At 47.7% G+C, this 27,240-nt stretch overlaps 1 protein-coding gene across 6 annotated transcripts in view; it reads left to right on the plus strand.

Annotated features, from left to right (window-relative positions):
• The window catches only part of HDAC6 (histone deacetylase 6), a 155,903-nt gene that overhangs the window by 35,570 nt on the left and 93,093 nt on the right, over window positions 1-27,240 (plus strand). For all 6 annotated transcript variants that reach the window (XM_033923827.1, XM_033923844.1, XM_033923853.1 and 3 more), the window contains 2 exons: window positions 12,099-12,225; window positions 18,401-18,466. In XM_033923827.1, coding sequence (XP_033779718.1) covers window positions 12,099-12,225; window positions 18,401-18,466 — 193 coding nt within the window. The remainder of the gene's footprint in view (window positions 1-12,098; window positions 12,226-18,400; window positions 18,467-27,240) is intronic.

The raw sequence follows: 27,240 nt of genomic DNA on the forward strand, positions 1-27,240 counted from the left end.
CAGAAAATTCTGGACTACATCACCACTCTTCTCAAAGCTTGCAATCCCTTAGATCTCAACGACCCAAGTGAGATTAACATCATCAATCCCTTGGACCCCAACAGCCCAAGTGAGATTAACATCATCAGTCCCTTGGACCCCAACAGCCCAAGTGAGATTAACATCATCAATCCCTTGGACCCCAACAGCCCAAGTGAGATTAACATCATCAATCCCTTGGACCCCAACAGCCCAAGTGAGATTAACATCATCAATCCCTTGGACCCCAACAGCCCAAGTGAGATTAACAACATCAATCCCTTGGACCCCAACAGCCCAAGTGAGATTAACAACATCAACCAAAAAATGGAAAAATAGGTAAATGGCTAAGAGATAACATGTTAGCACTTAACATCGCCAAATCCTCAATGATGTTATTTCCGTGTAAAGAGGGAATTAATCTAAAACCCCCCATTTGTCTCAACTCCTCACCGTTCCATATAGCATCATCTATGAAGCTACTGGGTGTCACATTGGATAGCAAGTTATCATATCACCAGCAAATCAGTTCAGTTGTGCAAAAGTGTTTTTACAGACTTCGAATGATCCGTTCCATCTCCAAAGTTCTTGATCCTCCCTCGTTGAACATTCTGGTCCATTCTCTTGTTATCTCATGTATAGATTATTGCAATGCATTATATAAAGGAATCACCCAAGAAGAGCTAAGGTGCCTACAAATTATACAACTCACACAGTGCAAGTACTGGTGTAAAATCCCAATTCTGAACCCACTTTCATAAAACTGTGGGATACCAACCAATAACTAGTTTTTTACTATTTTCTTATATGGACCTTCAGAATACAACAAGGCACAGTATACTTATGGTTGTTTCTATCTCCATCGGTCCAACTTTTATTGAATTCTTGTAAAAATTTACTTTTTTATTTTTGTATTTTCTTCTTATTCACTAATTCATTATTTGTCTTTTTCTTTTTCTAAAAAAATTCTTTATTCATTTTTACATCTGACATCAAGTGTATAAATAATTGACATTTGAAATTGAGTACATCACTGGAATTTCTATCTTTTTAACATTAATATATAAGATTTACCGGTAATCGCTTCCCTCCCCCCTCACATAGCATGTGCAATCAATATATCATGTAAGTATTCTTTTCAAATGCAATAAACACTTAATAGAATTTAGAATCCCCCACCCCACCCCTCATTAACAAATGTACTTATAATGGAAAATGGTATCTAATCACTGCAATAGTTTGTCAATGGCCCCCAGATCTCTTTAAATTTATTATAATTCCCTTTTTGTATAGCTATTATTCCTTCCATTTTATAAATGTGGCACAACGAGTTCCACCAAAAACAGTAATTGAGTCTACTCCAATTCTTCCAATTAGTTGTGATATGTTGTATGGCGACCTCTGTCATTATCAATAAAAGTCTGTTATTTTTTGATGAAATTTGGCTCTGTGTTTTCATTGACATACCAAATAGAACTGTATCATACGATAATGCCACAGGATTCTCCAATAGACAATTTGTCCCCAAATTGATTTCCAAAAGGCTAAAATGAAGGGACAATAGAATAATAAATGATCTAGAGTCCCTACTTCAAGATTACAATGCAAGCATCTATTAGACTTAGAGCTATTTAACTTTTGTAATCTAACTGGGGTCCAAAAAAGCTCTATATGTAGAAGAGCAAACCAAGTTTGTCTCATAGATGCAGACACTTGAGATTGCCATTGAGATGCAGAAATTTGATGCTTAATCTCAATGCTCCAAATATCTCTAAGACCATTTTTAGGCTTCTTTTTTACTAATCTGTTTATCAGTTTATACCACTGTGCAGCCTAGTGTCCCAGGAAGTCCACCTGAAAGCATAAGAACTCCAAACTATATTGATTGTTAAGATTTTTCCAATCAGGGAACCCCGCCTGAATGGCCTGCTTCAGTTACAACCATCTGAAGCTTTGTGATTTATTAAGACCATATTTATGTTGCAACTGTGGAAAATCAAGCAGTTTACCATTAGAAATAACATCATCCAAAATACGTTATTTGAACAACCATCACTAAGCTTTTAAAGTAATTCTTCATTGTAATAGTCATCTTCCATTAAGCCACCTCTCCCGATATGCATGTTTCACTAGAAACTTTCTTCAGGGTCGAGGGGAACTAAAACTTTTGCGGGAGCTACTATCCACTATACAAATTATACAAAATACTGCAATAAAACTTATTGAAAACGCAAAGAAATTTAACCACGTTACACCATAGAATCGCATACAAAATTCTGCTCTTAACTTTTAAAACACGCATCACAAACTATCCAGAATTTCTAGACTATTAATTCCATACGCACTTTTCCCAATTTTAATTCTTACATGTGGATCGGGGGAGGGGGTTGGATTTCTGTTAATAATATATATGAATGATAAGATATTATATTCATGTAGTATATTTTTTTTTGTTGTATATGGAAGCGGGAGGGGGTGGGGGTTATATCTTTTTGTTGTAGGATATGGTAGATTTTCAAGTGATATTGTATTCTAATTGTTTGATATTTACTGTACACTTGTGAATTATAAAATGAATAAAGAATTTAAAAAAAATAAAAAATTCCATACACCCCTTCAAGAATACTGAGATCAAATACCCAACATCTTCTATCCATCCCATCAATGCGTCTTATTAGCACAACGCGTTCAACCATTTTCTCAGTCACCACCCCTATGCTCTGGAATTCTATGTCCACAGAACTGCAAGAAGAATCAAGTAAAAACATTTCTATTCAAGGATGCCTTCGACCTCTAATTTAAACTTTTTACAGATGGGTCCCACTTCTATTGTACTACCCCTAAATGGCTCTCTGTCCTATTTTGACATGTAGTTTTCCCCTGCTATCCCCCTGCACCAGTAAGTCCTTATGTCTTAATCTATGTAAACCTGTTTTTATACTTTTTATGTATACCGCTTAGAAGTTTGATAAGCAGAATATCAAATTTTAAATAAAACTTGAAACTTCCTGACTCTGACTGCTGGGTATCACTCTTGAGTGATGAACATGTTTCTTCCCTCCTGGGAACTGTAATTTTAGTATCCCCAGCTCACCCAAGGAGTGAAAGATCCAGCTCATGGATTGACCAGGAATGGTCAGCAGCACTGTTATTGAGCCAACAGGCTGGCTCATCACTGCTGCTGATTGGGACTGGGACTTGTATATCACTTTTTTTTTCTTTTTTTTTAATCTTTAATGATTTTTAATCTAAAACAGTGTCATACAAATGAACAAACAGTAGATATTACATACATTACACTAATATCTGTATAGGTAACATATATATCATTCAAGATTTTCAGTTATCCTACATATAATAACAACATATCACATAATATATAGTATAAATAAAGAATAAAGTTACCCAAATGTCCCCATCAATGTTTATTCCCCTCCCTCCAACCCCCCCACCCCCCATGGATGTGTAAAGGTAAATGAACAAAAGGAAAGATAAGATAAATATAAATTATTATAATTTTACAAATTTAGTCAATGGGCTCCAAACTTTATTAAATACACCACTAAATCCCCTACACTCTGCATTAATTATTTCATATCTGTATGTGGTGCACACGTTCACCCACCAAAAGTATAACTTATTTTGTCATGGTTCTTCCAGTTACTCGTTATCAGTTGAATGTCTATACCTGTCATGATCATAAATAGACGACTCTTATATTTATCTAGAGTGGATATGTAATATCGTTCCACAAATTATACAGGTACTTCAAGCATTTTCCCTATCTGTCCCGGTGGGCTCACAATCTAGCTAATGTACCTGGGACAGTGGAGGCTTAAGTGACTTGTCCAGGGTCACAAGGAGCAGTGCGGGGTTTGAACCCACAACCTCAGGATGCTGAGGCTGTAGCTCTAACCACTACGCCACACTCGCCTCCTTTTAGTGTAACTCAGGTGAGAGGGAAAAAGCAGGGAAATGGTAAGTCCTGGCGCTCTCATTTTGAGGCAACTTACTCAGTGATAAACTATGGAAACATTAATAGAACTTGAGTTGTTTGGGGTTTTTTAAAAAAAAAATTCTTTATTCATTTTATAACTTACATCAAGTGTACAGTAAATATCAAACAATTATAATACAACATCACTTGAAAAATCTTCAATATCATACACCAATAAGATTTAACCCCCACCCCCTCCCAAATTCATATATAACTAATATATACCACCTGAAAATAATCTCTTATGACATTCATATATATATTCTTAATGGAAAACCAAGAACCCCCTCACCCCAAATCCACATGTGTATTAAAATTGGGAAAAGTGTAACTTATTCATTACTATAATTTAATAATGGTTTACACACATCCTTAAATTTATTATAATAACCTTTTTGAACTGCCAACGCTTTTTCCATTTTATACACATGACAAATTGAATTCCACCAAAAACAATAATTCAGTCTTCTACAGTCCTTCCAATTATATGTTATTTGTTGGATGGCAACTCCTGTTAATATCATCAAAAGCTTGTTATTATTAGCAGATATTTGACACTTAGCTCTCATAGACATGCCAAATAAAATTGTGTCATATGACAATGCTACATGATTCTCTAACAGGCAATTTATTTGATCCCAAATTGAGTTGTTCTTGGGATAGGCAATTGGCATGTAGGATATGTCCCGGGGCATATTGTCAGGATAGGAGCAGAAATGGTATTGTTTAGGGCACTAACTTCAATGGGTTCCCTCTGTACCTTTGATGATAGCACAACTTTTTTTTTTCTGGGATCTGTTGCATGCTGCTGCACACTGCTAGCAGTACACTGCATGTGCTCCTAAAGTTGTCTGTATAAAGCAGGAGGTTTTATGTAGGAACTAAAACAGGACGTGAGAGAGACAACGCACACACCCTGCTCTAGATACTCACAGAAATCATAGCTAGTTCACATTTACAGTAAGCTTGCACTTTATTTCCTTTCCATTTGTTTTCCACAACTGCAACACAGTTCAGTTCCCTGTGGCACCAAAGTAAAACTGTCTTAGAAGGCAGCCACTTCAGCATAGGCTGGCACATACTTTATGCTCAATCCAAAAATTTAATAATAAAGGGAGAAAACTTTAAATCAACAAGCCCAAACGATCAAGTCTGCAAAATTCTCTGCACTACATGGAATTGTAGACACACAAATCTAAATAAATATCTGGCCTTAGCACTCGGGGATTAATTTCTAACAAGATTATTATACCTTCAAGGAGTTTCCATTATTTTCATTGACCAGTCAGACCAGGGGAAAAGAACGGAGAGTAAAGAACTCTTAACTGGAGAAAAGATTTTCTATTCCCAAAAATCAGGTCCTAACTATTACTACTTAACCACCTAGAACAGAAAATAAAATAGTTCCAAAAATGCTAAATTAGAAATTTCTATATCGTTTGGTAGACTGGTATAGTCCTTACGAATGGGTTATATACCTCACTGCTACCAGCAGGTGGAGACTGAGACAAACTTGTATATCAGGTTAGAATTTTACCACAGTCTCCTCAGTCTCCATTAAAGCAGGTGGTAAGACTAATTTGGCTCCCCTCTTAGTACTGTTGAAATTTTTGTTTTGGACTCCTGGGTTCCCCTTTTGTGCCAGATAGAGCTTGGGAATCCATCCGACCTTGGGGGTGTTATACCCGGCTGGTCTCGTGCTGGGTCCCTCCCCCCAACTTCCTCCACCTCCCCACATTTTTGTAGAGGTGCCTCAGCCAGCGGACTGGCCCCCTGGTTGGTGTGCCAGTCTAAAGGGCTCAATTCCCTTTAAAACTGCCATTTGTATTGGGGGGGGGTTTCTCATCTAACCGGCACTTTTATTACAGCTAGGGCGCTTTTTAAGAGGGAAAAAAAATGCTCATTGTGCTCCAGATGCGAGGTATTCATGGACGGCCTGTATAAGCATTGTTCAGGCTGGAGAGGTGGAGTCTCATCGGCAGCGGTTGCCGGTGGCCAGGGCACCCCACCGCATGTACCTCGCAAAGGATTCCCTTACTACCGGAGCGGCTGGGGATTCCTTTTTTGCATCGGTCGGTTCCTCGGCCTCAGCGTCAGGAAAGTCACAGGCCGCAGGAGCTCCGATTTTGGCGGGAACCTCCTCCTTCATTTCTGTTTCCTCAGGTGACCTTCCCCCTGTTCTGGAAATACAGGGGCAAGGTATGGCAGGGAGTCCCTTGGGGCTGCCAGGAGTTTTTCCCCCTGAATTTTTGTTAGCACCTTGTAAATCTTATGTGCTGGTGGCAGGAGGTACCGTGTCCACTCGGGGAGGGGGGAGAAGGGTACACTTGACGTCTTCCCCGGCGCAGCCCCACACAGTGGTGGTTTTGCCCCTCTCTACTCCTCTCTCATCCAAATGCCTGAGGGTCTCTTGAGATGAGGATTTCTACCCAGAGGAGCACCATGTAATTGATGAGAACCTGGACCCTTGGGGAGAATTCCAGGATCTTCTTGAGGGGTCAGATTCCATCAGTGAGGGGTTTGAGCACTCCCTACTGGCGAAGATGCGTCTCTGGTGCGTATTTTTCAGCGGGAAGAGCTTCATGACTTAATTCTGCAGGTCTCCTCGGTTTTGCACTTTGATGACACCGTGTCTGAGCCCCTGCTTACGGTGGACCCCTTGCTTAAGGGGATCCGCTCTGCTTCCCGCTCTTTTCCTAATCAGGATATTTGGGATATTATGCTTGCACAGTGGCAGGTGCCGGAAGCCCCTTTTTGTTTTACGCGCTCCATAGCCCACCTGTATCCCATTCCTGAAGGAGATAGGGACACTTTGAAGTCACCCGTAGTGGATGTGGTAGTCTCGGCCATTTCTAAGAGGCATACCATGCCTGTTGAGGACGGTGCAGCCTTGAAGGACCCAGAGTAGCGTAAGTTGGAGTCCCTCCTTAAACAGAATTTTGATGTGACAGCTCTGTCGGTCCAGGCGGCAATGTGTGGCGGGCTCATGGCTTGAGTGTGTTTTCATTAGGCCCAGCATGTGCTTGATAGTAAATCTGAGAATTGGAACTTGCTAAAGCAAGAAGTTGCCAAAATTGAATTGGGTGCTTCTTATCTCTCGGATGCCATGTATGACCTCTTGCGAGCTTCTGCCAAGTCTTTGGCCTTTGGAGTGGCAGCATGCCGTACCTTGTGGCATCGTGCTTGGTCGGTGGAATCCGCATCCAAATTTAAGTTGACAAAGTTCCCTTTTAAAGGATCTTTCTTGTTTGGTGAGGACCTGGACAGGTTGGTTCAGACTCTCACTGATTCCAAAGTTCCTCGTTTGCCTGAGGATAGGCCTAGGCCGCTGGCTCGAGGTGGCGCTGCTCGTGGGTGTGATTTCCGCCGCTTCCATTCTGGTAGAGGGGCTGCCTCTTTTCCATCTTCTGGGCTCTCTAGAGACAGATTCTTTCAGCACATGCAGTCTTTTCGTGGGGCCTGCCAGGAAGCAGGTAGTGCCCCCAGCGGGTCCCCTGCCGCCCGTCCTGCTCAATGACTCCTTGCCGGTGCCCGTGTTGGTTCCGGTGGGTGCATGGCTGAGAGAATTTTATCCAAAGTGGGCAGACATCACGTCCGATCAGTGAATTCTGGAAGTGATCTGGGACGGCTATGCTCTAGAGTTTGCCTGGTCCTTGCCAGACCATTTTCTCGCTTCTCCCTCACAGATGGCGTGAAAGCAGCAGGCCTTTCATCAGACCCTTCAACGACTGTTGGATCTTCGTGGAGTGGGGCACAGGTTGGTACTCGATTTACTTTGTAGTGCCAAAGAAGGAAGGGACCTTTCGACGCATCCTGGATTTGAAGGGGATCAACAGGGCTCTTCATGTGCCTTCCTTCCACATGGAAACTGCGGTCTGTGATTCTGGCGGTTCAGCCAGGAGAGTTTCTGACCTCTCTAGATCTGACCGAGGCCTACTTGCACATTCCTATTCGGGCCTCCCATCATCGCTTCCTACGCTTTGCAATCTTGGGGCAACATTATCAGTTCTGTGCACTTCCCTTTGGTCTGGCCAAGGCTCTGCGGACGTTCATCAAGGTGATGGTGGTCGTCATGGCGGCATTGCGCAAAGAGGGCATTCTAGTTCATCCCTACCTGGATGACTGGTTGATTCGAGCAAAGTCGTTACAGGAGAGCACCCGGGTCACGGCTTGGGTGGTGGAGTTTTTGCAGTCGCTGGGATGGGTAGTCAACCTTGCCAAGAACCGGCTGTCTCCCTCTCAGCACCTGGAGTATCTAGGCGTGCTGTTCGATACCTCCTTGGTGAAGGTCTTCCTTCCAGAGGCCCGGGTAAGCAAATTACTATCTCAGATTCGCCTGCTTATGGCATCCCGGTGTCCTCGAGCGCAAGATTTCCTCCAAGTCTTGGGGTCGATGGTGGCCTCCCTCGATGTAGTGAGGTGGTCGTGGGCCCATATGCGTCCTCTTCAGTATGCTCTTCTTTGGAGTGGTCGCCTCAGAGGCACAGTCTGGATCACCTTGTTCCGCTTTCAGGCTTAGCTCGGGGCAGTCTTTGTTGGTGGCTCCAGACCCCCAATCTTGTACAAGGGGTGAGTCTGGACCAGCTGCAGTGGATGGTGTGGCTCATGATGCCAGTCTTCTCAGTTGGGGAGCTCAGTGTCTAGGTCACTCAGCTCAGGGCACCTGGTCAACGGAGAGGCTTCTTGGTCAATCAGTGTCTTGGAGACCAGAGCCATCCATCTGGTGTTGCCAGCCTTCCAATCCTTTCTGATGGGCAAGTCAGGGTTCTGTCAAACAATGCCATGGCGGTGGCCTATGTCAATCATCAGGGGGGCACCAGGAGCACTTTTGTGGCACAGGAAGCGACTCTGCTCATGGTCTGGGCAGAGTCGCACCTTCAAGAAATATTGCATCCCACATACCCGGAGTTGCCACGTGCTAGATCCCGGAGAGTGGTGTCTAAGCCAGGTGGCCTTTCAGTTGATAGTGCAGTCTTGGGGTCAGCCCCTCATAGACCTAATGGTCACAAGTGTCAATGCCAAAACACCCCGCTTCTTCAGTTGTCGCAGAGACGGTCAGGCCGAGGACCTGGATGCTCTCGTTCAACCATGGCCAACGGAAGGGCTGTTGTAGGTGTTCCTCCGTGGCCATTAATGGGCAGAGTTCTTCTCCGCATAATTTGCCATCCGGGCCTCGTGGTTCTGGTGGCTCTAGATTGGCCTCAACGACCATGGTACGGGGATGTGGTGAGGCATCTGGTGTCGGATCCTCTTCCTCTGCCTCTCTTGGATGATCTTCTAACTCAGGGTCCCATTCCAATGTTTGATCCAGGTCCCTTTTGTCTTATGGCTTGGCTCTTGAAAGGGCTAACCTAGGTAAGAAAGGGTATTCAGATAGTGATCTCAACTCTTTTGGGGTCCTGGAGGTTTTCCACCTCTCTGGCTTATGTGAGGGTTTGGTGTCTATTTGAAGAGTGGTGTGATGCACGTGGAGTGGTCTCTTTTCGCGCTTCCCTGCCTAACATCCTAGAGTTCTTGCAGGATGGCCTGGATAGGGGACTGGCTTGGTCTTCTATCCGTGTTCATCCTGCGGCCTTGTCAGCCTTTCGGGGGTTAGTGAAAGGTCAGCGTTTGATTGCCATTCCTGATGTGATTTGCTTCTTGCAGGCGGCCAAGTTGCTCAGGCCTCCCGTGCGGCCCTCTGTTCCTTTTTGGGATCTGGATCTGGTTCTGTCAGTTCTAGTGCACCCTCCTTTTGAACCGTTGGGCAACCTTAATCTTAAAGCAGTCTTCTTGGTGGCCATTACTTCAGCTAGATGTGTTTCTGAACTGCAGGCTTTCTCTTGTAGGGCTCCCTTCTTGGAGTTTTCTAAGGAGCAGGTTGTCTTGAGGCCTTTTCCTTCTTTTCTGCCAAAAGTAGTTTCTCGTTTTCATGTCAATCAATCTGTAGTCCTCCCGGTGTTGGGTAGTTGGGAGGGTTCTTCTGAGCAAAGACAGCTGTGCAAGTTGGATGTCAGTAGGGCCCTTTGCTATTATGTCCAGGAGATCAGGAAATCAGATCATCTTTTTGTCCTTCTAGCGGGGCTTCATAAGATGGATGGCGCTTCTAAGGCTACTATTGCGCGCTGGTTCAAGGAGACTATTGCTTCTGCTTATCTTCTAAAGAAGAAGCCTGTTCCAGAATTTCTCAAGGCTCATTTCACTAGTGTTCAGGCAGCTTCTTGGGCTGAGTCTTCTCTAGTGCCTCCAGTGGATATTTGCAAGGCTGCAGTTTGGTCTTCTCTGCATTCCTTTGTAAGACACTACCATGTGGATGTTCAAGCGCTTTGGGACATGGTATTCTGTGAACGTATTCTCAGTGTCGGCCCTTTGGGGGTCCCATCCTTAATGGGTACTGCTTTGGTACGTCCCATTCGTAAGGACTATACCAGTCTACCAAGCGATACAGAAGGAGAAATTAGGTTCTTACCTGCTAATTTTCTTTCTGCTAGCTTGTAGACTGGTATAGTCCCTCACCCTGTCTATCTTTGTGCGGTGATTGTGGGTTTTTGTTTTGCTCGCGTGCAGATTTTGTTTTTTCTGCGGGTTCTAGAATTTGTCTAGGGAGAAGTAAGAATAGCAGTTATGGCTTAGCTGTGGGGATGTTTTCTACACCAGGATTAAGTTCTACACATGTTCCAATTGTAGTTTATAAGTATTTGTTGTTTTTTCTACTCATTTTTGGAGTGTGTTATATTGTTTTCAGTTGGAGTCTTTCCTAGATTCTGCTTAGCTATTCGGCAGACTGAGTTGCCGGCAGATTCTAGCCTGATATACAATTTGTGCTCAGTTTCCACCTGCTGGTAGCAGTGAGGTATATAACCCATTCGTAAGAACTATACCAGTCTACAAGCTAACAGAAAGAAAATTAACAGGTAAGAACCTAATTTCTCCTTATATGTGCACAAAAAATTCAAAATACTTATCCATATCAAGTCTAAATCAAACTTGAAAGGTTCCAAAGTATTCCTATTTATCCTAGGACAAACAGGCAGCATATTCTCACATGTGGGTGATGTCATCCACAGAGCCCGGTACGGACAGTATGAAAAGTGGCCTTTATACGTTCCACTCCTATTAAAGATATTTGCAGAGCATCTACTTGGTCCTCAATTCACACATTCACATCTCACTACTGTCTAGAATCCTATTCCAGATGGTTGTTTCTGCCAAGCAGTATTACAGAATTAATTTTCTTCTTAATGGTCAACTCCCTCCACCCCATTGCAGTCGCGTCTTGGGTTGATCAGCCAGCCCAGTTGGATCACGAAATTTGTTTTATGAATCACGTCCCTGCCTACTTTGCATGCCATTCCCCTCATTTGCAAGCGGAATCGAATCGGCAGAGAGGTAAGTGAATCGGGCTGGAGTAAAATCAAGTCGCAAAGGGGATGCAGACTGATCGGTACACTATCGGTTTGCTTAGTGAATCTAGCCCATAGTCTTCTAAGAAAAACGCATGGATGGTTTTTTTTTTTTTTTTTTTTTTTAGAATGGACATTTTCCCTGTTGCTACTTTCAGCGTTTAGGGGCTTAGGCCAAAAGGGAACTTAGACGTTTTTTTTATTATGCCCCTCTATGTCTCTTGTATTTACAACTAGGAGTCAGCAAACTGAGTGGCTCCATCCTAGTTGTAAATAACACCTAATGAGAATTTTCCAGATTGTGTAACTTCTCTAAATCATATAATATTTCTTTTAAATACTTGTGTAGTTATGATAATGAGATACTACAGTCGTCATCTATCTTTATCCGTAGTTGAATATCAGCACGAAACAAGTGACAGACAAGTCCATGTTTCTTTATAATTTAGGCTATCAAACTCAAATACAGATTAGAAAATAATGGGGACTCTCAGTGATCTTCAGCTTTTTCCTTCCTTTATGATTAGAGCTCCCAGTGATTTACTGTTTCGCCCTTTCACAGAGTAGTGCCATAGCATCTTCTCCCTTATATGGGAAGATCTTGATTGCATGGAGTTTTCTCATCATCACACCATTGCTCAAGTTTGAAGTGTTATAGGTGCTGACTTTCTCTTTTCTTTCTACTCTCCATCCACTTGCAGCGTCCTTTATTTTTCCATCCACCGACACCAGCACAGCAGATTCTGGCCTCACCTGTTGGAGTCGGGAAGCAACGCTGTAGGCCGGGGACAGGGAGAGGGGTTCAATATTAATGTGCCTTGGAACCAGGTGAGGTTGCTTCAGAGGAGGAGGGAGATGACCATATGATGGCATTAGTACTAGTCTTGTTTGTCAGAGGGGACTGTGTCTTTGCAAAGTGTGTGGTGGGAAGAGAGATCAGTGACTGTTAGAAATGTTAAAATTTGGGATTTTTTTTTGTAAACGTTTAGCTAAAAAACTGCTTCAGTTGCAGCTATGGGGCTCATAATAAAACAGCACGGGGCTCATAATAAAAAAAAAAAAGGTTCAAAAAGTGGCCTAAATCGGTACTTGGACAATCACAAAGACAGATCGTCCAAGTACCAATAATCAAAGCTGGTTTTAGACGTATCTAAAACCAGCTTAGGCCTTTAAACTGCAGACCCCAGTTACAGGTCTAAACGCATAGAGCGAAAAGAGGGGTTTTTAGAGGAGGGGAAAGGGCAGGAGGTGGGCTGACCTAGACTTAGTCGTATACCAAGTATAACCAAAAGTTTAACAAGGTTTCCCAGTTGGAACTTATACGTTTTGACTTAGACCAAGTCAAAACAGGTATACGTTTCGAATAGGGGCTATTGAGCTGATCGTGGCAGCCGCGATCAGCTCAGCTCAGCTCTGGAAACCTGCCCACTCCCCACCGCAACGATCGTGGCAGGAGAGATACCTGCTGCGATCGTGATTCCCCCCCCGAACTGACACAAACCGCGGCAGAAGATGCCCACAGGAGGGGGCCTAAGGCAACTGGGCCAATTCTGGTTGGCCCAGGCGCCTAAGGCCCCTCCTATGGGCGGGGCCTTAAGCGCCTGGCCCAATCAGGCCCTAGGCCCGCCATTCGGAGGATGGAAGGCCGGCTGGGTTTGGGACCCGTCCGTCCAACTTAAAGTAAATTGAGGGGGGTGTCGGGTTCGGGTGGGTGCGCTGTGGGCATGAGGGTCTGAGATCCCTCCTGCCCGTATTTGAGGAGGGGTTCGGGGGCTTGTGCCTTGGCAGGAGGGGTTGGGCTCCCTCCTGCCGGTATTGTCGGGAGGGTTGGGGTGCCGGCAGGGGAGATTGGGCATCTCTCCTGTCGCGATCGTTGTGGTAGTGTTGTTTTGACAGACCCCAGTTACAGAATCCAGCTTTTAGGCGAAGGACTAGCCCCTCCTTCACCTAAAAGCTCTTGTTTTGGGCATTTGGGACTTGGGCAAGAATGGACATTTTCCATGCTGCTACTTTCAGCGTTTAGGGGATTAGGCCAAAAGGGAACTTAGACGTTTTTTTTAAATTATGCCCCTCTATGTCTCTTGTATGCTGGAGCTGGAGCCTTTGTTCTCTGATACTGTTTCTTTAGACTAGAGGGAGATGGGGATAGATTCACTAACCTGCCCGATCTTGACTGATCCATGTCCAATCCGGGCAGGTCTGATGGATTCACAAACCGGCAATATTCTAATGGGGGTGATCGGAGAAATGCCGTTATCCGTCGACACGGATCATTAGTGTGCGACCCTGATGCATGCGCAGACCATCTGTAGATGGTCTGCGCATGCGTCTAAGACCCATCTGAGCTGCGACTTTTTTTTTTTTTTTAAACTTTTAGTAGCCTAGCAAGCTTGTGGTTTTAACTCACTTTAAACCCGCGGGTTAAAACCACGGGCCCACAGTGTGGGGAAGGGCAGGAGAGATTCGGGGCGGCAAGCAGGAGTGATTTATGGAAGAGCAGGGTGGCGATTTGGGAGAGAACAGGGCGGCAATTCGGGGCAGAGCAGGCAGGACAGATTCAAGGCAGAGATTTAGGGCAGCAGAGAGCAGGGCGGCAATGGAGCTGGAAAGTCGGAAAGGACGTTTGCGACTGGTTCCCAGCAGTCGCTTCTTGGGTTGATCGGCCAGTCCAGTCGGATCACAAAATTTGTTTTGTGAATCACGTCCCTGCCTACTTTGCATGCCATTCACCTCATTTGCTTGCGCGGATCGGAGTCAGATCGGCAGAGAGGTAAGTGAATCGGGCGGGAGTAAAATCAGGTCGCAAAGGGGTTGCAAACCGATCGGTACACGATCGGTTTGCTTAGTGAATCTAGCCCATAGTCTTCTAAGAAAAACGCATGTTTTTGTTTTTTTATTGTCGAGATCCTGTCAGTTACAAGAGTGGAGGCAAAAAGCAAGAAAACAGTGGCTGAAAAATAATCCTAATTTTCTATTCCCTTTTTATCTAGGAACAAATCAAAAATTGTGTATAGATGGTCCATAGATGGTAAAAAGTTAGCAGGTTAGCTACAGCATGTGCACAGCCTGTGACATTACTATGTTGATCTGATATTGGTTTGGTAATCAATGTGGTCATCTCCAGGTCTTCAGTATTTTTTAACCTATGTTTTAACTGATAGCAATGCATTGAAATTGTATTTTAACTAGTGCTGTTGTATGTAGTAGTGTATTTTTGAAATTGTATGTTCTGCTGAAATGTCTCTGTTTTCTGTTGTGAACTGCCTAGAACTGTTGGTGGGGCGGTATACAAGAAAATAAATTATTATTATTATACAGTGCATTCTGGTGAATTCCAGCTTACATAACAGATAGGATTTAAATGAGCTCTTGTAATTATCTAGCCCATAAATGCAGTGTTTGTGATATTTCTACATAGGTCTCCCTCTTGTTCCTCATTGTGGGTGGTAATTAGAGAGGTGTTGATGGTTTCACCCTTCTCCTCCCCCCCCAGCTCCAGTGTCTTATTTTAATAGCTGCTTTTTTGCTCTCCTGGATTCTGTCTCTCCTAGGGCTAGATTCACTAAGCAAACTAGTTGGTTTGCAACCCCTTTTTTACGACCCCTTTGCGACCCAATTTTACTCCCGCCCGATTCACTTACCTGTCTGCCGATCTGATCCGCACATGTAAATGAGGGGAACGGCATGCAAAGTAGGCAGAGACACGATTCACAAAACAAATTTTGAGAACCGACTGGGCTGGCTGATCAACCCAAGAAGAGACTGCTGGGGACCAGTTGCAAACGTCCTTTCCGACTCTCCAGCTCCATTTCCGCCATGTTCTCTGCTGCCCCAAATCTGCCTGCTCTGCCCCGAATTGAAACATAGAAACATAGAAGATGACGACGGCAGATAAGGGCCATAGCCCATCAGGTCTGCCCACTCTACTGACCCACTCCCAAGTCTACTATCCTAGGGATCCCACTTCTGGTGACAGGTTCCCTTGGCTTAACCCTCTAAGAGATCCCACATGGGCATCCCATTTGCTCTAAAATTCTTGCACGCTGTTTGCCTCGATCACCTGCACCGGGAGCTCGTTCCAAGGATCAACCACTCTCTCGGTGAAGAAATATTTCCTGGTGTCGCCATGAAATTTCCCGCCCCTGAGTTTGAGCGGATGCCCTCTTGTGGCTGAGGGTCCTTTGAGAAAAAGAATCTCTTCTTCCATCTCGATACGGCCGGTAATATACTTAAATGTCTCGATCATGTCTCCTCTCTCCCTACGTTCCTCGAGTGAGTACAGCTGCAAATTTTTCAGCCTTTCCTCATATGATAGATCCTTGAGCCCCAAGACGATCCTGGTGGCCATCCGTTGTACCGACTCTACTCTCAGCACATCTTTTCGGTAGTGTGGCCTCCAGAATTGCACACAGTATTCCAAATGAGGTCTCACCATGGTTCTGTATTAGAGAGTTGTGCGGGGACAGAAATCCCACCCGTCCTCGCCAAAGTCCCACCCGTTCCCACCCGTCCCCGTGAGGTATCCCACCCGTCCCCATGAGGAATCCCTCCGTCCCCACCCGTCCCTGCGAGGAATCCCCTCCGTCCCCACCTGTCCCCGTGAGGAATCCCCGCCCGTCCCTATAAACTTCAGAAATAGTTATTTCATTTAATTATGCTACTGAATTAAAGGTTCTGGTAGAAACCCATTTACAAATAAGCAAAAAGACTTTATTAATTTGGAAATATTAATTGGGAAGAATACATACTTTGTAAACGGCTTTCTACCAGAAACTCTAATGTTTATAAATTTTTATCAACACAACTAATATACTACTTTATCCTGAAGCAAAAAAAAAAAAAAAAAAAAAAAAAATAGAATTATTTTCCTACCTTTGCTGCCTGGTTTCTGCTTTCCTCATGTTCTCATTCAATTCCTTCCATCCACTGTCTCTTTTCCCTCTTCGTCTTCCATTTGCTCTGTTACTGTGCCTCTCCCTTTCTCCCCCCTTCCAAATTGGTCTGGCACCCATCTTCTTCCCTCCGCTCCCACCATAGTCTGGCATCTGTCTTCTTCCCTGCCAGCGTCTTCTCCCCACTCTCTCTTCCCCATTTCCTTTCAGCGTCCTTCTCCCCCCATCTTCCCCATGTCCTGTCAGCGTCTTTCTCCCCCTCTGTCTTCCACATGTGCTTTCAGTGTCCTTTTCCCCCCTCTGTCTCTCCCTCTGTCTTCCCCATGGCCTTTCAGCATCCTTCTCCATCCCCCCCATCTTCTCCATGTCCTTTCAGCGTCCTTCTCCACCCCTTTGTCTTCCCCAATGCTTTCAGCGTCTTTCTCCCCCCTCAGTTTTACCCATTTCCCTTAAGCATCTTTTCCTCTCCACTCCACCTTTCCTCCCTTTCTCTCTCCCTGCCCCTTTACCTTCGTGGTGCTTCCCCGCCCTACAGACAACAGACCAGGCCCAGTCCGACAAACTTCCCTGCCCTTAACTGCGAATCTAAATTACCTTCTTACAGCTGCTGTAAGAAGGTAATTTAGATTCGCGGCTACAGGGCAGGGAGGTTTGTCAGACCGGGGCTGTTGTCGGTCGGTCGGGGAAGCGCCACAAAAGTAAGGGGACCTGGCCGGCTGTGCTGCACCCGGGGCGGACCGCCCCCCTCCCTTGGTAGTCACTCGAGCCGCGAGGCTACTCTCCTTCTTCTTACCTGCCCTGCCTGCAGCACAGAGAGCCGAACGGAAGTCTTCCCGACGTCAGCGCTGACGTCGGGAAGACTTCCGTTCGTCTCTCTGTGCTGCAAGCAGAACAGGTAGGGAGAAGAGGAGCTGCGCGACTGAGTACATCCAGCCCCGCAGGAACCCCGCGACCCTAGGGGGCTTCCCCACGGGATTCCCGCGACCCTAGGGGGCGTCCCCACGGGATCCCCATGACCCGAAGGGGGAACCCGTGGGATGCCTGCGGGATTCCCGTCGTCCCCGTTCCCGTGCAACTCTCTATTCTGTATAATGGCATTATGACTTCAGGCTTCCGGCTGACGAAACTCCTGCGGATGCAACCTAACAACTGTCTTGCCTTAGATGAAGCCTTCTCCACATGATCAGCAGTTTTCATGTCTGCGCTGATGATCACTCCCAAGTCTCGTTCTGTTGAAGTTCTAGCTAAGGTCTCACCATTCAAGGTGTAAGTTCTGCACGGATTTCTGCTGCCGAGGTGCATGATCTTGCATTTCTTAGCGTTAAAGCCCAGCTGCTAGGTCGTGGACCAAAGCTCCAACAAATGTAGGTCCTGTGTCATACTATCGGGTGAATTGCCGTCTCTCACTATATTGCATAGTTTGGCGTCGTCAGCGAATAATGTTATCTTACCTTGAAGCCCCTGAGTTAGGTCCCCTATGAATATATTGAAATAAGCTGCCTTTCTCTCCCCTGAATCTTTCCTGCCCTCCCTGCACAGTGAGCAGGTTAAAACCACGGGCTCGCAAAGAAATTGAGAGGTTTAAAAAAGTTTAAAAACAGGCTGCTGCTGCTGCCGGGGATCTAGTCGGGGCCCCACCCCCCTCCAAAAAAATGCAGCAAACGAATACGAACGCATGCACAGACCATCTACAGGAAAACAGATGGTCTGTGCATGCGTCTGGATCGCACACTAGCGATCCGTGTCGGCGCAAGGGGGCGTTCCTCCGATCACCCCCATTTGAATATTGTTGATTGAAGAATCCATCGGACACGGATCAGTCACGATCAGGGGCAGGTTAGTGAATCTGGGGCTTAATGTTTAAAGTTGGCTCGTATCTCTGTACTGGAATTTTTCTCTGATAGACAAAGATCTTTAGCTGGGCAGGCCTTTGCCAGTCTTCAACAGAGGAAGTACAGAGATACCAGTATTGTTCACTTTAGGGGATGTGCCTTTATGTGCAATCTGTGGCTCCAGTAATGTTTTAGATATGTCTATTGTTGCAGAGCTATGCAACACCTACTATCTGCTACACAGGACCTGATCTTGCATGTATTTCTCTTTCTCCCTAGATTGGCATGCAAGATGCAGATTACATCTCCACCTTCTTGCATCTGCTTCTGCCTGTGGCCTTCAAGGTAAGAACACTCATAATCACCTGCCTAGATTCTTTCTTTGATGCTTGCTCCATAATGGCTACTGGTGATTGAAAGACTATGTGGGGAGTTCTCAATGGTAGACAAGCAATCAGAATTTATCCTGGACGTTTCAGAGCTGGCTGCTTTCTGAGGTGCAAAGGTGGAATCTTTTTAGCACCCGTTGAAGAAACTGCACCAGATTCCATTTTGTTTTCTTAGTCCTTTTGTTTTTTCCCATATGTTTTCTTTTCTGTATTTATTGTAGTTCTCCCCCCTATTCTTTTGTTCTTATTACATATATTTTGTGTCTTGTTCGTCCTGAGTATATTTCATCTGTTTAATATTGTTGTTTTTAATTCTGGTTTTATCTCTGTTCTTATCCCTATTTTATTGCTGTAATACGCTTAATATTTTGATAAGCGTATTATCAAATTTTACAATAAAGTTGGAAACTTGTTGTTGCATTTTGGAGACTTTAGGAATATGGTTTCAAAGACTGCTTTATATGTGAGTAAAAATGGTTATCTCATCTCAGTTGCTTATCTGTGTAAGCAGATTTTATGCATTTGAAAGCATGGAAAAATGGTGTTTTGGAGGCGATTTCAGAGGTGTATTTACCATATATACTTGACTATAAGATGGGAGGGACATGTGTGAGTAGGAGCCTTTCTAGAATAGCCCAACTTGCATGTCAGATTGTCATAATTTACACCAGGTTTCAGCTGGTGTAAGACATCATACCCAGAGTTGGGTGCAGCTAGGTGCTGACATTTTCTGGCTCCCAAATTTGGGGACTATTTACTGAATCCATCCCATAAGGCTGATATTAGCTGGTCATGGCCAGGTAAAATTAACTGGACAGCTCAGCTCTATCCACTTTATTTTTATGTGGATATTGAGCCAGAATTTTCTTGGGCTGAACATTTGGTCTAAAATTACCCAACCAATTTCAGGCTAATCAGAGTTCTCTGCAGACATGCAAGGAACATACAGGCACACCTGGGAGGACATAGCCATGACAAATCTACTGTGCCTAGAGCACTCATCCAGCTCAAGAAGTTTCATCCAGGAAGTCTCGTGAAACATTTGATTATTCCTGCAGGTCGTCTCAAGTGCTGACTTGGGTGGGTTTGCAGACGTGCTTAAGTTTGTTATGAGCCTCATAGTATCAATGCAGCTTACAGTATGGCAGTTCTTATGTTCTTACTTTCTCTTAAATTGCTCTCTTCTGCTTCTATCCACTCAAATACTTGCTTTAATCCTTTTCACTTTCAATTTAATCCGCTTTCTTTCCCCTTCTCTTATCCCCTAGCTTTCACATATCTCATCTTCCTATTCCCTTTTATCCCAGGACAAGCAGGCATGATATTCTCACATGTGGGTGACGTCATCTACGGAGCCCCAGCGCGGACAGCTTTTCAAGCAAACATGATTGAAGTTTCAAGTTTGCTACACTGCACCACGCATGTGCATGCCTTCTTGCCCACTAGAGGGCGCATCCCCACCTCATGGTCCTCAGTTCAGTTTTTTCCGCGGAGCCAGAAGCCCTGTGGAATTTGTGCTCTTCGATTTAGCCTTCTGACACCGCGGCTGTGTGCTTATTTCACGGTCGCTGTGCTTATTTTGCCTCTTTTCTTTATTTTGTTTCCGTAAAAAAAAAAAAAAAAAAATCCTTCGGCTCCGGGGGCTCCCGGTGGCCACGGCCGCGGGACCTCGTTCGATCCTGGCCGGTTTTTGTGTCCATGTCCCGTCCCTTGACGGGCTTTAAAAAGTGCACTCGGTGTGATCGGTTGCTCTCAATTACCGATCCCCACCGGTGGTGCTTGGTTTGTTTGGGTCCTGAGCATCCTACGGAGTCCTGTGATAGGTGCTCAACTTTTCAAACTAGAGCTCTCCGCCGACGCCGTGCCAGGATGGCGGAGCTCTTCTCTGCGGACCCCGCGGCGGGGAAGGCCTCGACGTCGGCCTCGGCTTTGGCCCCGGCCTCGACATCGGCCTCCGGTCCCTCGACCTCGCCTCGACCCTCGACTTCCTCCAAACCTGCTGCCTCGACCAAGCCTGCTTCGGGTAAGTCCTCCCTTCCATCCTCGACTCCAGGGTCGGCGAAGAAGCCATCCTCGGGCTCCTCGACTGCGGGTGGGTCGTCCTCTGCCCCGCCCCGAGTAGCAAAGCCCAGTGCCCCGAGGGAATACTCGAGACCGAGGTCGCCCTCCAGGGAGCACCCTGTGGCCCCGGACCTGCCAGCCATGATGGGGGTTCCGGTCTTCCAGGACTTGCTCCGAGCGCTGATTGCCTCGGAGCTGTCCGGGGCCCTCGCACACCTGCAGCAGTCTTCGGCCTCGGCTGCTCCGGCCTCGACTGCCCCGGCGTCGGCGGCCTCGGTCTCGGTGCCTTCGGCTTCGGCCCCCGGGGGTCGGCCGACCTCGACCCCGACCTTGACCTCGACCTCGGTTGACCAGCCTGAGAGGAGTGTCAGGCCTCGGGACAAGGTGCGTCGGGTTAGGAGGATCTCTTCCACGTCCTCTTTCTCGAGGTCCTCCCGGGGCTCCTCGCCCTCGGGTCGGCCTCAGGCGAGGCGTCGGCCGAGGAAACCCAAGCGTTCTCGTGCTTCCCCTCGGAGACGCGGTCGCTCCTCGCCGACCGGGGGTGAGACATTACGTGTCTCGGAGCTCTGCCTCGATAATCCGAGGCTCTTCCGGTCCCCCGGGGGAAGGGGTTCGAGAGACTCCTCGCCGAGACGGAGGGGACGGGCCTCGGTTCCTCATACCCCGGGGACTTCCCCCAAGGGCTCCTCGGGGCATAGGCGGTCCCCGACCCCTTCGAGGTCGCTCGGTACGGTCTCCTGGGGATCGGGGTCTGGTATAGAGCCTCGGTATTCCCGCGAGGCCTCCCCCTCTTTCTTGGCGGCTCGGACCTCGCGTACTCCTTCCCCGCCTGCTAGGCCCTCTTCCTTCTCAAAATTTGTACAGGATATGGCACGGGCCTTAGACCTGGACTTGCTTGCTGGGTCTCAGTACACGAAGGAGTTTTTGGAGGAACAAGACCTGCCCACTCCCCCGAGAGAAACTCCTCGTCTGCTTCTCAATAAGGTCCTCCACCAGACCTTCCTGAGAAATTTGGACTCCCCTCTTACAGTCACAGCGGTGCCTTCTAAGATGGAGTCCAAGTACCGGACCATACCATGTAAGGGCTTCGAGAAAGCACAACTGTCTCACCAGTCGTTGCTGGTGGAGTCGGTGCTGAAAATGTCACAGCCTGCTAAGGTTTCGGCGGCGGTCCTGCCCGGACGGGAGGGACGGACCCTAGACAAGTTTGGTCATCGCCTCTATTCCAACTCATTGATGGCTACCAGGGTCCTTAATTATGCCTTTACGTTCTCCTCTTATCTTAGAAGCATGGTCAAAGACTTACCTCGTTATCAAGGGGTCCTGCCGGATTCCCACAAGGAGGGGTTTGCCACCTTCATGTCCAACTTATCTCAGCTGCGTCTGTACCTGTTTCACGCTGTCTATGACGCATTTGAACTGGCCTCCAGGGTATCCGCCTTTGCAGTCGCGATGCGCCGGCTGGCATGGCTACGTACCCTGGACATGGACCCGAATTTACAGGAACGTCTGGCCAATCTACCCTGTGTTGGCTCTGAATTATTTGATGAGTCCTTGGAGGCGGCGACCAAACGCCTGTCGGAACAGGAGCGCTCCCTTGCCTCCTTGGTCCGTCCTAAACCTCGGGCCCTGCCGCAGAAGCCGTTTCGGCCTCCCCCAAGGTGATACCCCCAGAAGTCCACGCCGGCCTTCTCTAGACCTCCGCCCCGGCGCCCGCCGCAACAGGGTAGGGGAAGCCAACAAAAACCTCAGGCGCAGGGGACGTCCTAGCCGGCGCTGTCTTTTTGACGGGATGTGCGGATGGGGGCGGGCCCCCTCCGCACTCTCGCCGAACCCCCTTCCTATAGGGGGTCGACTCCGAGCCTTTTATGCGGCCTGGGCCGGGATCACTTCAGATGCTTGGGTGCTCCGGATTATCTCCGAGGGCTACTCGCTCAATTTCTCAGCCACGCCGCCGGAGCATCCGCCGGGGGCTTACCCATTCAGTCAGGCCCAACTTCCTCTTCTTCTCGCGGAAGCGAGGGCCTTGTTGAGCCTTCGGGCGGTGGAACCTGTAGCCCCTGACCAACGGGGCGGGGTTTTTACTCCCGTTACTTTCTGGTCCCAAAGAAGACCGGGGACTTACGTCCCATTTTGGACCTCCGGAAGCTCAACAAGTTCCTGGTCCGGGAGAAGTTCCGTATGTTGTCGCTTCCGGTGTTGTATCCTCTTTTGGAGGAAGGGGATTGGATGTGCTCCCTGGACTTAAAGGAAGCATATACTCATGTTCCGGTGCATCCCGCCTTCCGCAAATTCTTATGATTTCAGGTGGGGGAATTGCACCTTCAATATCGGGTCCTCCCCTTCGGACTGGCTTCATCCCCTCGAGTCTTCACGAAGTGTATGGTGGTAGTCGCTGCAGCCCTGCGATCTCGGGGGCTACAGGTATTTCCCTACCTGGACGATTGGCTGATCAAGGAGGGGGTTATCTCAGCGACCCAACAGACTTATCATCTTCCTTCAACGTCTGGGGTTCGAAGTGAACTTTCCCAAGTCTCAATTGTGCCCGACTCAATCCCTTCAGTTTATCGGAGCTGTGCTGGACACGGTTCACCTCCGTTCGTTCCTCCCCCCCCTCGGTTGGAGGCCCTGCTTCGATTGAGTCGCCAGGTTTCGCTGCTGCCTGTAGTATCGGCTCAGCGCATGATGGTTCTTCTGGGCCACATGGCATCGACGGTCCACGTTACTCCGTTCGCCCGCTTGCATCTGAGGCTTCCTCAGTGGACCTTGGCCTCGCAGTGGCGTCAGGATCGCGACCCAGTCTCTTGTCCGATAACGGTGACTCCTTCTTTGAGACGCTCGCTCCGTTGGTGGACCAACTCTTCCAATCTTTCCGGGGGTTTGCTCTTTCTCGTTCCTCCCCATCGCAAGGTCCTGACCACGGACTCCTCGGAGTACGCGTGGGGGGCTCATCTCGACGGTCTGCGGACTCAGGGTCTATGGTCGGCGGAGGACCGTCTTTGTCACATCAATGTGTTGGAGCTTCGGGCCATTTTTCTGGCGGCTCGAGCGTTCTGCCACTTGCTACACGATCAGGTAGTCCTCGTGCGGACGGACAACCAGGTGGCAATGTATTATGTGAACAAACAGGGCGGAACGGGCTCTTGGTCCCTGTGCCGGGAAGCCCTGCGCCTTTGGGAATGGGCGGTCTCCCAGAACATCTTCCTGCGTGCGGTTTACATTCAGGGAGAGAGGAACTGTCTGGCGGACAAACTCAGTCGTCTTCTCCAGCCGCACGAGTGGTCGCTGAACTCCCGGGTTCTACGCGAGATCTTCGACCGCTGGGGTACTCCTCAGGTGGATCTGTTTGCCTCCACGGAGACTCACAAACTGCCCCTCTATTGTTCTCGGATGTACTCCCGGGACCGTCTCGAGGCCGATGCCTTCCTTCTCGACTGGGGGGGAGGTTCCTTTATGCGTTCCCTCCCTTTCCTCTGATCTTGAGAACGCTGGTACATCTCAATTCGACCAGAGCCACTATGATTCTCATTGCGCCTCGTTGGCCCAGACAGCACTGGTTCTCCCTGCTCCTTCAACTCAGTATCAGGGAACCTCTGCTTCTACCTGTTTTTCCCTCTCTGCTGTCTCAGAGTCGGGGTTCGCTGTTACATCCCAATCTTCAGTCTTTACATCTGACCGCTTGGTTCCTTTCCCCTTGACTTCGGTTCCTGTTTCTCAGTCGGTGAGGGAGGTTTTGGAAGCCTCGCACAAGGTCTCGACTAGGCTTTGTTATTCTCAGAAGTGGACCAGATTTTCATCCTGGTGTTCCTCGAACCATCTGGACCCGAGTTCTGTTCCAGTGTCTTCGGTGCTGGAATATTTGTTACATCTGTCTAAGTCTGGGCTGAAGACGACTTCCATTCGGGTGCATCTCAGTGCCATTGCGGCGTTCCATCGGCATCTCGAGGGTCGGTCTCTTTCTCTTCAACCTCTGGTGACTCGTTTCATGAGGGGTCTCGTAAATGTTCATCCTCCTCTGAAACCTCCTCCTGTAGTTTGGGATCTTAATGTGGTCTTAGCTCAACTGATGAAGCCTCCTTTTGAGCCTATCGACAAATCTCATCTTAAGTTTCTCACTTGGAAGGTGGTCTTTTTGCTGGTGCTCACATCCGCTCGTCGGATTAGTGAGCTGCAGGCTTTGGTTGCGGATCCACCTTTTACTGTGTTTCATCATGACAAGGTGGTTCTTCGCACCCATCCTAAATTTTTGCCTAAGGTTGTGTCTGATTTCCACCTCAATCAGTCCATTGTTCTTCCGGTGTTCTTCCCGAAGCCCCACTCTCATCCTGGTGAGACGGCGCTTCACACGCTTGACTGTAAGAGGGCGTTGGCCTTTTATCTCCAATGTACCAAGTCTCATCGGAAGGTTCCTCAATTGTTTTTGTCCTTTGATCCTAATCGGTTGGGACATCCTGTTTCCAAGCGCACCTTGTCCAACTGGTTGGCTGCTTGTATTTCTTTTTGCTACGCTCAGGCTGGTCTCACGCTCCATGGTCGAGTCACGGGGCATAAGGTCCGGGCTATGGCAGCTTCTGTTGCTTTCCTCCGGTCTACTCCTGTGGAGGACATATGTAAAGCTGCCACTTGGTCTTCGGTTCATACGTTCACCTCCCACTACTGTCTGGACACTTTATCCAGAAGCGACGGCCGGTTTGGCCAGTCGGTGTTACGTAATCTGTTTTCCTAAATTGCCATCCTCCCACCTGCCCTTTTTTGGTTGGCTTGCAGGTCACCCACATGTGAGAATATCATGCCTGCTTGTCCTGGGATAAAGCACAGTTACTTACCGTAACAGGTGTTATCCAGGGACAGCAGGCATATATTCTCACAACCCGCCCTCCTTCCCGGGGATGGCTTCTTTGCTGGTTATGGAACTGAGGATCACGAGGTGGGGATGCGCCCTCTAGTGGGCAAGAAGGCATGCACATGCGTGGTGCAGTGTAGCAAATTTGAAACTTCAATCAAGTTTGCTTGAAAAGCTGTCCGCGCTGGGGCTCCGTAGATGACGTCACCCACATGTGAGAATATATGCCTGCTGTCCCTGGATAACACCTGTTACGGTAAGTAACTGTGCTTTATCTGCTCCCCATTACTACATTTCTACCCTCTGTACTCATTATTATCCCAGGACAAGCAGGCAGCATATTCTTGACTGATGGGTGACGGCACCAACGGAGCCCCGGTACGGACAATTTTAGAGTGATTGCACTCTAAGAACTTAGAAAGTTCTAGCAGGCCGCACCGCGCACGCGCGAGTGCCTTCCCGCCCGATGGAGGCGCACGGTCCCCAGTTTCTTAGTTTCCGCGGAGCTAAGAAGATGCGTCCTTTTCAACGGCTGTTGAAAAGATTTTTTTCTATCCTTCTCGCTCGCGTAAACCCTGTTAGGAAATACTTTTTCCTGTTTCTATTTTATTCTTTCTTGTTTAAAAAAAAAAAAAAAAACTTTGATTTTTTTTGGTTTGCCCCGGCAGGGCCTGTTGCCACCATCGAGGCCTCGGCCTTCGATTTGGCAGAAGCCGTTTTCACGTTCATGCCCCCCCAACCCGGGTTTAAGAAGTGCCAGCGGTGTGCACGGCCCATTTCTCTCACCGACCTGCACAACTGGTGCTTACAGTGCCTGGGTCCAGACCATCGGGCGTCCACCTGTACCCGCTGTGCCACTTTAAAAAAGAGAACATTGAAAAACTGTCAAATCCAACAACGGTTGTTATTTGGTGCCGATATGTCTGATCCTGCGGCACCGGCAGCGACATCGGCCCTGTCTCAGTCGGCACCCACCTCGTCGACACCGCGCCGGCGTCTCATCCTTCAGGTAAGCCGGCTAAGAAGCCTTCCCCGCTGGAGCGTCCTCCGGTCTCAGTAGCAGCGAGCCCAGTCCTGCCGACCTCGAGGTGCCCGCGGAAGCGCTCCGCCCCGATTGAGGTAAGCCCCTCGACCTTGGGCTCCTCCTCTTCGGAGCGTCGAGCAGCACCGCAGGTACCGCAGAAGAAAAAAGCGGTACCGGTGCCTTCGCTGGACGAGCGAATTGCTGCCGTCCTGCAGGTGTAACTCAAGGAGCAGTTGCAACAGCTCCTTCCCGCACTATTGACACCGAGCCTTCCAGTCCCGGTCTGGTCTGAGCCACTGGTACCGACAGTGGAGCAGCCTCTTTTATCTGCATCCACTTTGTCGGTACCGGTACATTCTGCTTCCTCGGTATCCATGCCGATCTTGGCACCGGAACCGAGGTCCTTACACCAGGCTGTGCAAGCTTCGGCACCGATACAGCCCTTAACATCTCCCGGTACCGCTTCTCTAAGGTTGGGTAAGTCGACACACAAAACTCGACACCTGGAACCTTGCACACCGGAGTCACGGGATCGCAGCTCCCAAGTTAGGGATCCTGATCTGTGGGGTGACTCCAAAGAGCCTCTTCTCTCTGAGGGTGAGTGTTCATCGGCTGACGAGGATCCTTCTGTTTTAGATCCGTCCTCTAAGCCAGATGCAACCTCTTTCACCTCATTTCTGAAAGAGATGTGTGAATCTCTCTCTATTCCCTTGGAGGCTGAGTCAAAAAAATCCAAAGCGTTCCTTGATGCACTGGATTTTGACCAGCCTCCAAGGGAATTTCTGAAATTACCCCTCCACGA

This window comes from Geotrypetes seraphini, chromosome 1 (assembly GCF_902459505.1).
Source record: "Geotrypetes seraphini chromosome 1, aGeoSer1.1, whole genome shotgun sequence".
Lineage (NCBI taxonomy): Eukaryota > Metazoa > Chordata > Amphibia > Gymnophiona > Dermophiidae > Geotrypetes > Geotrypetes seraphini.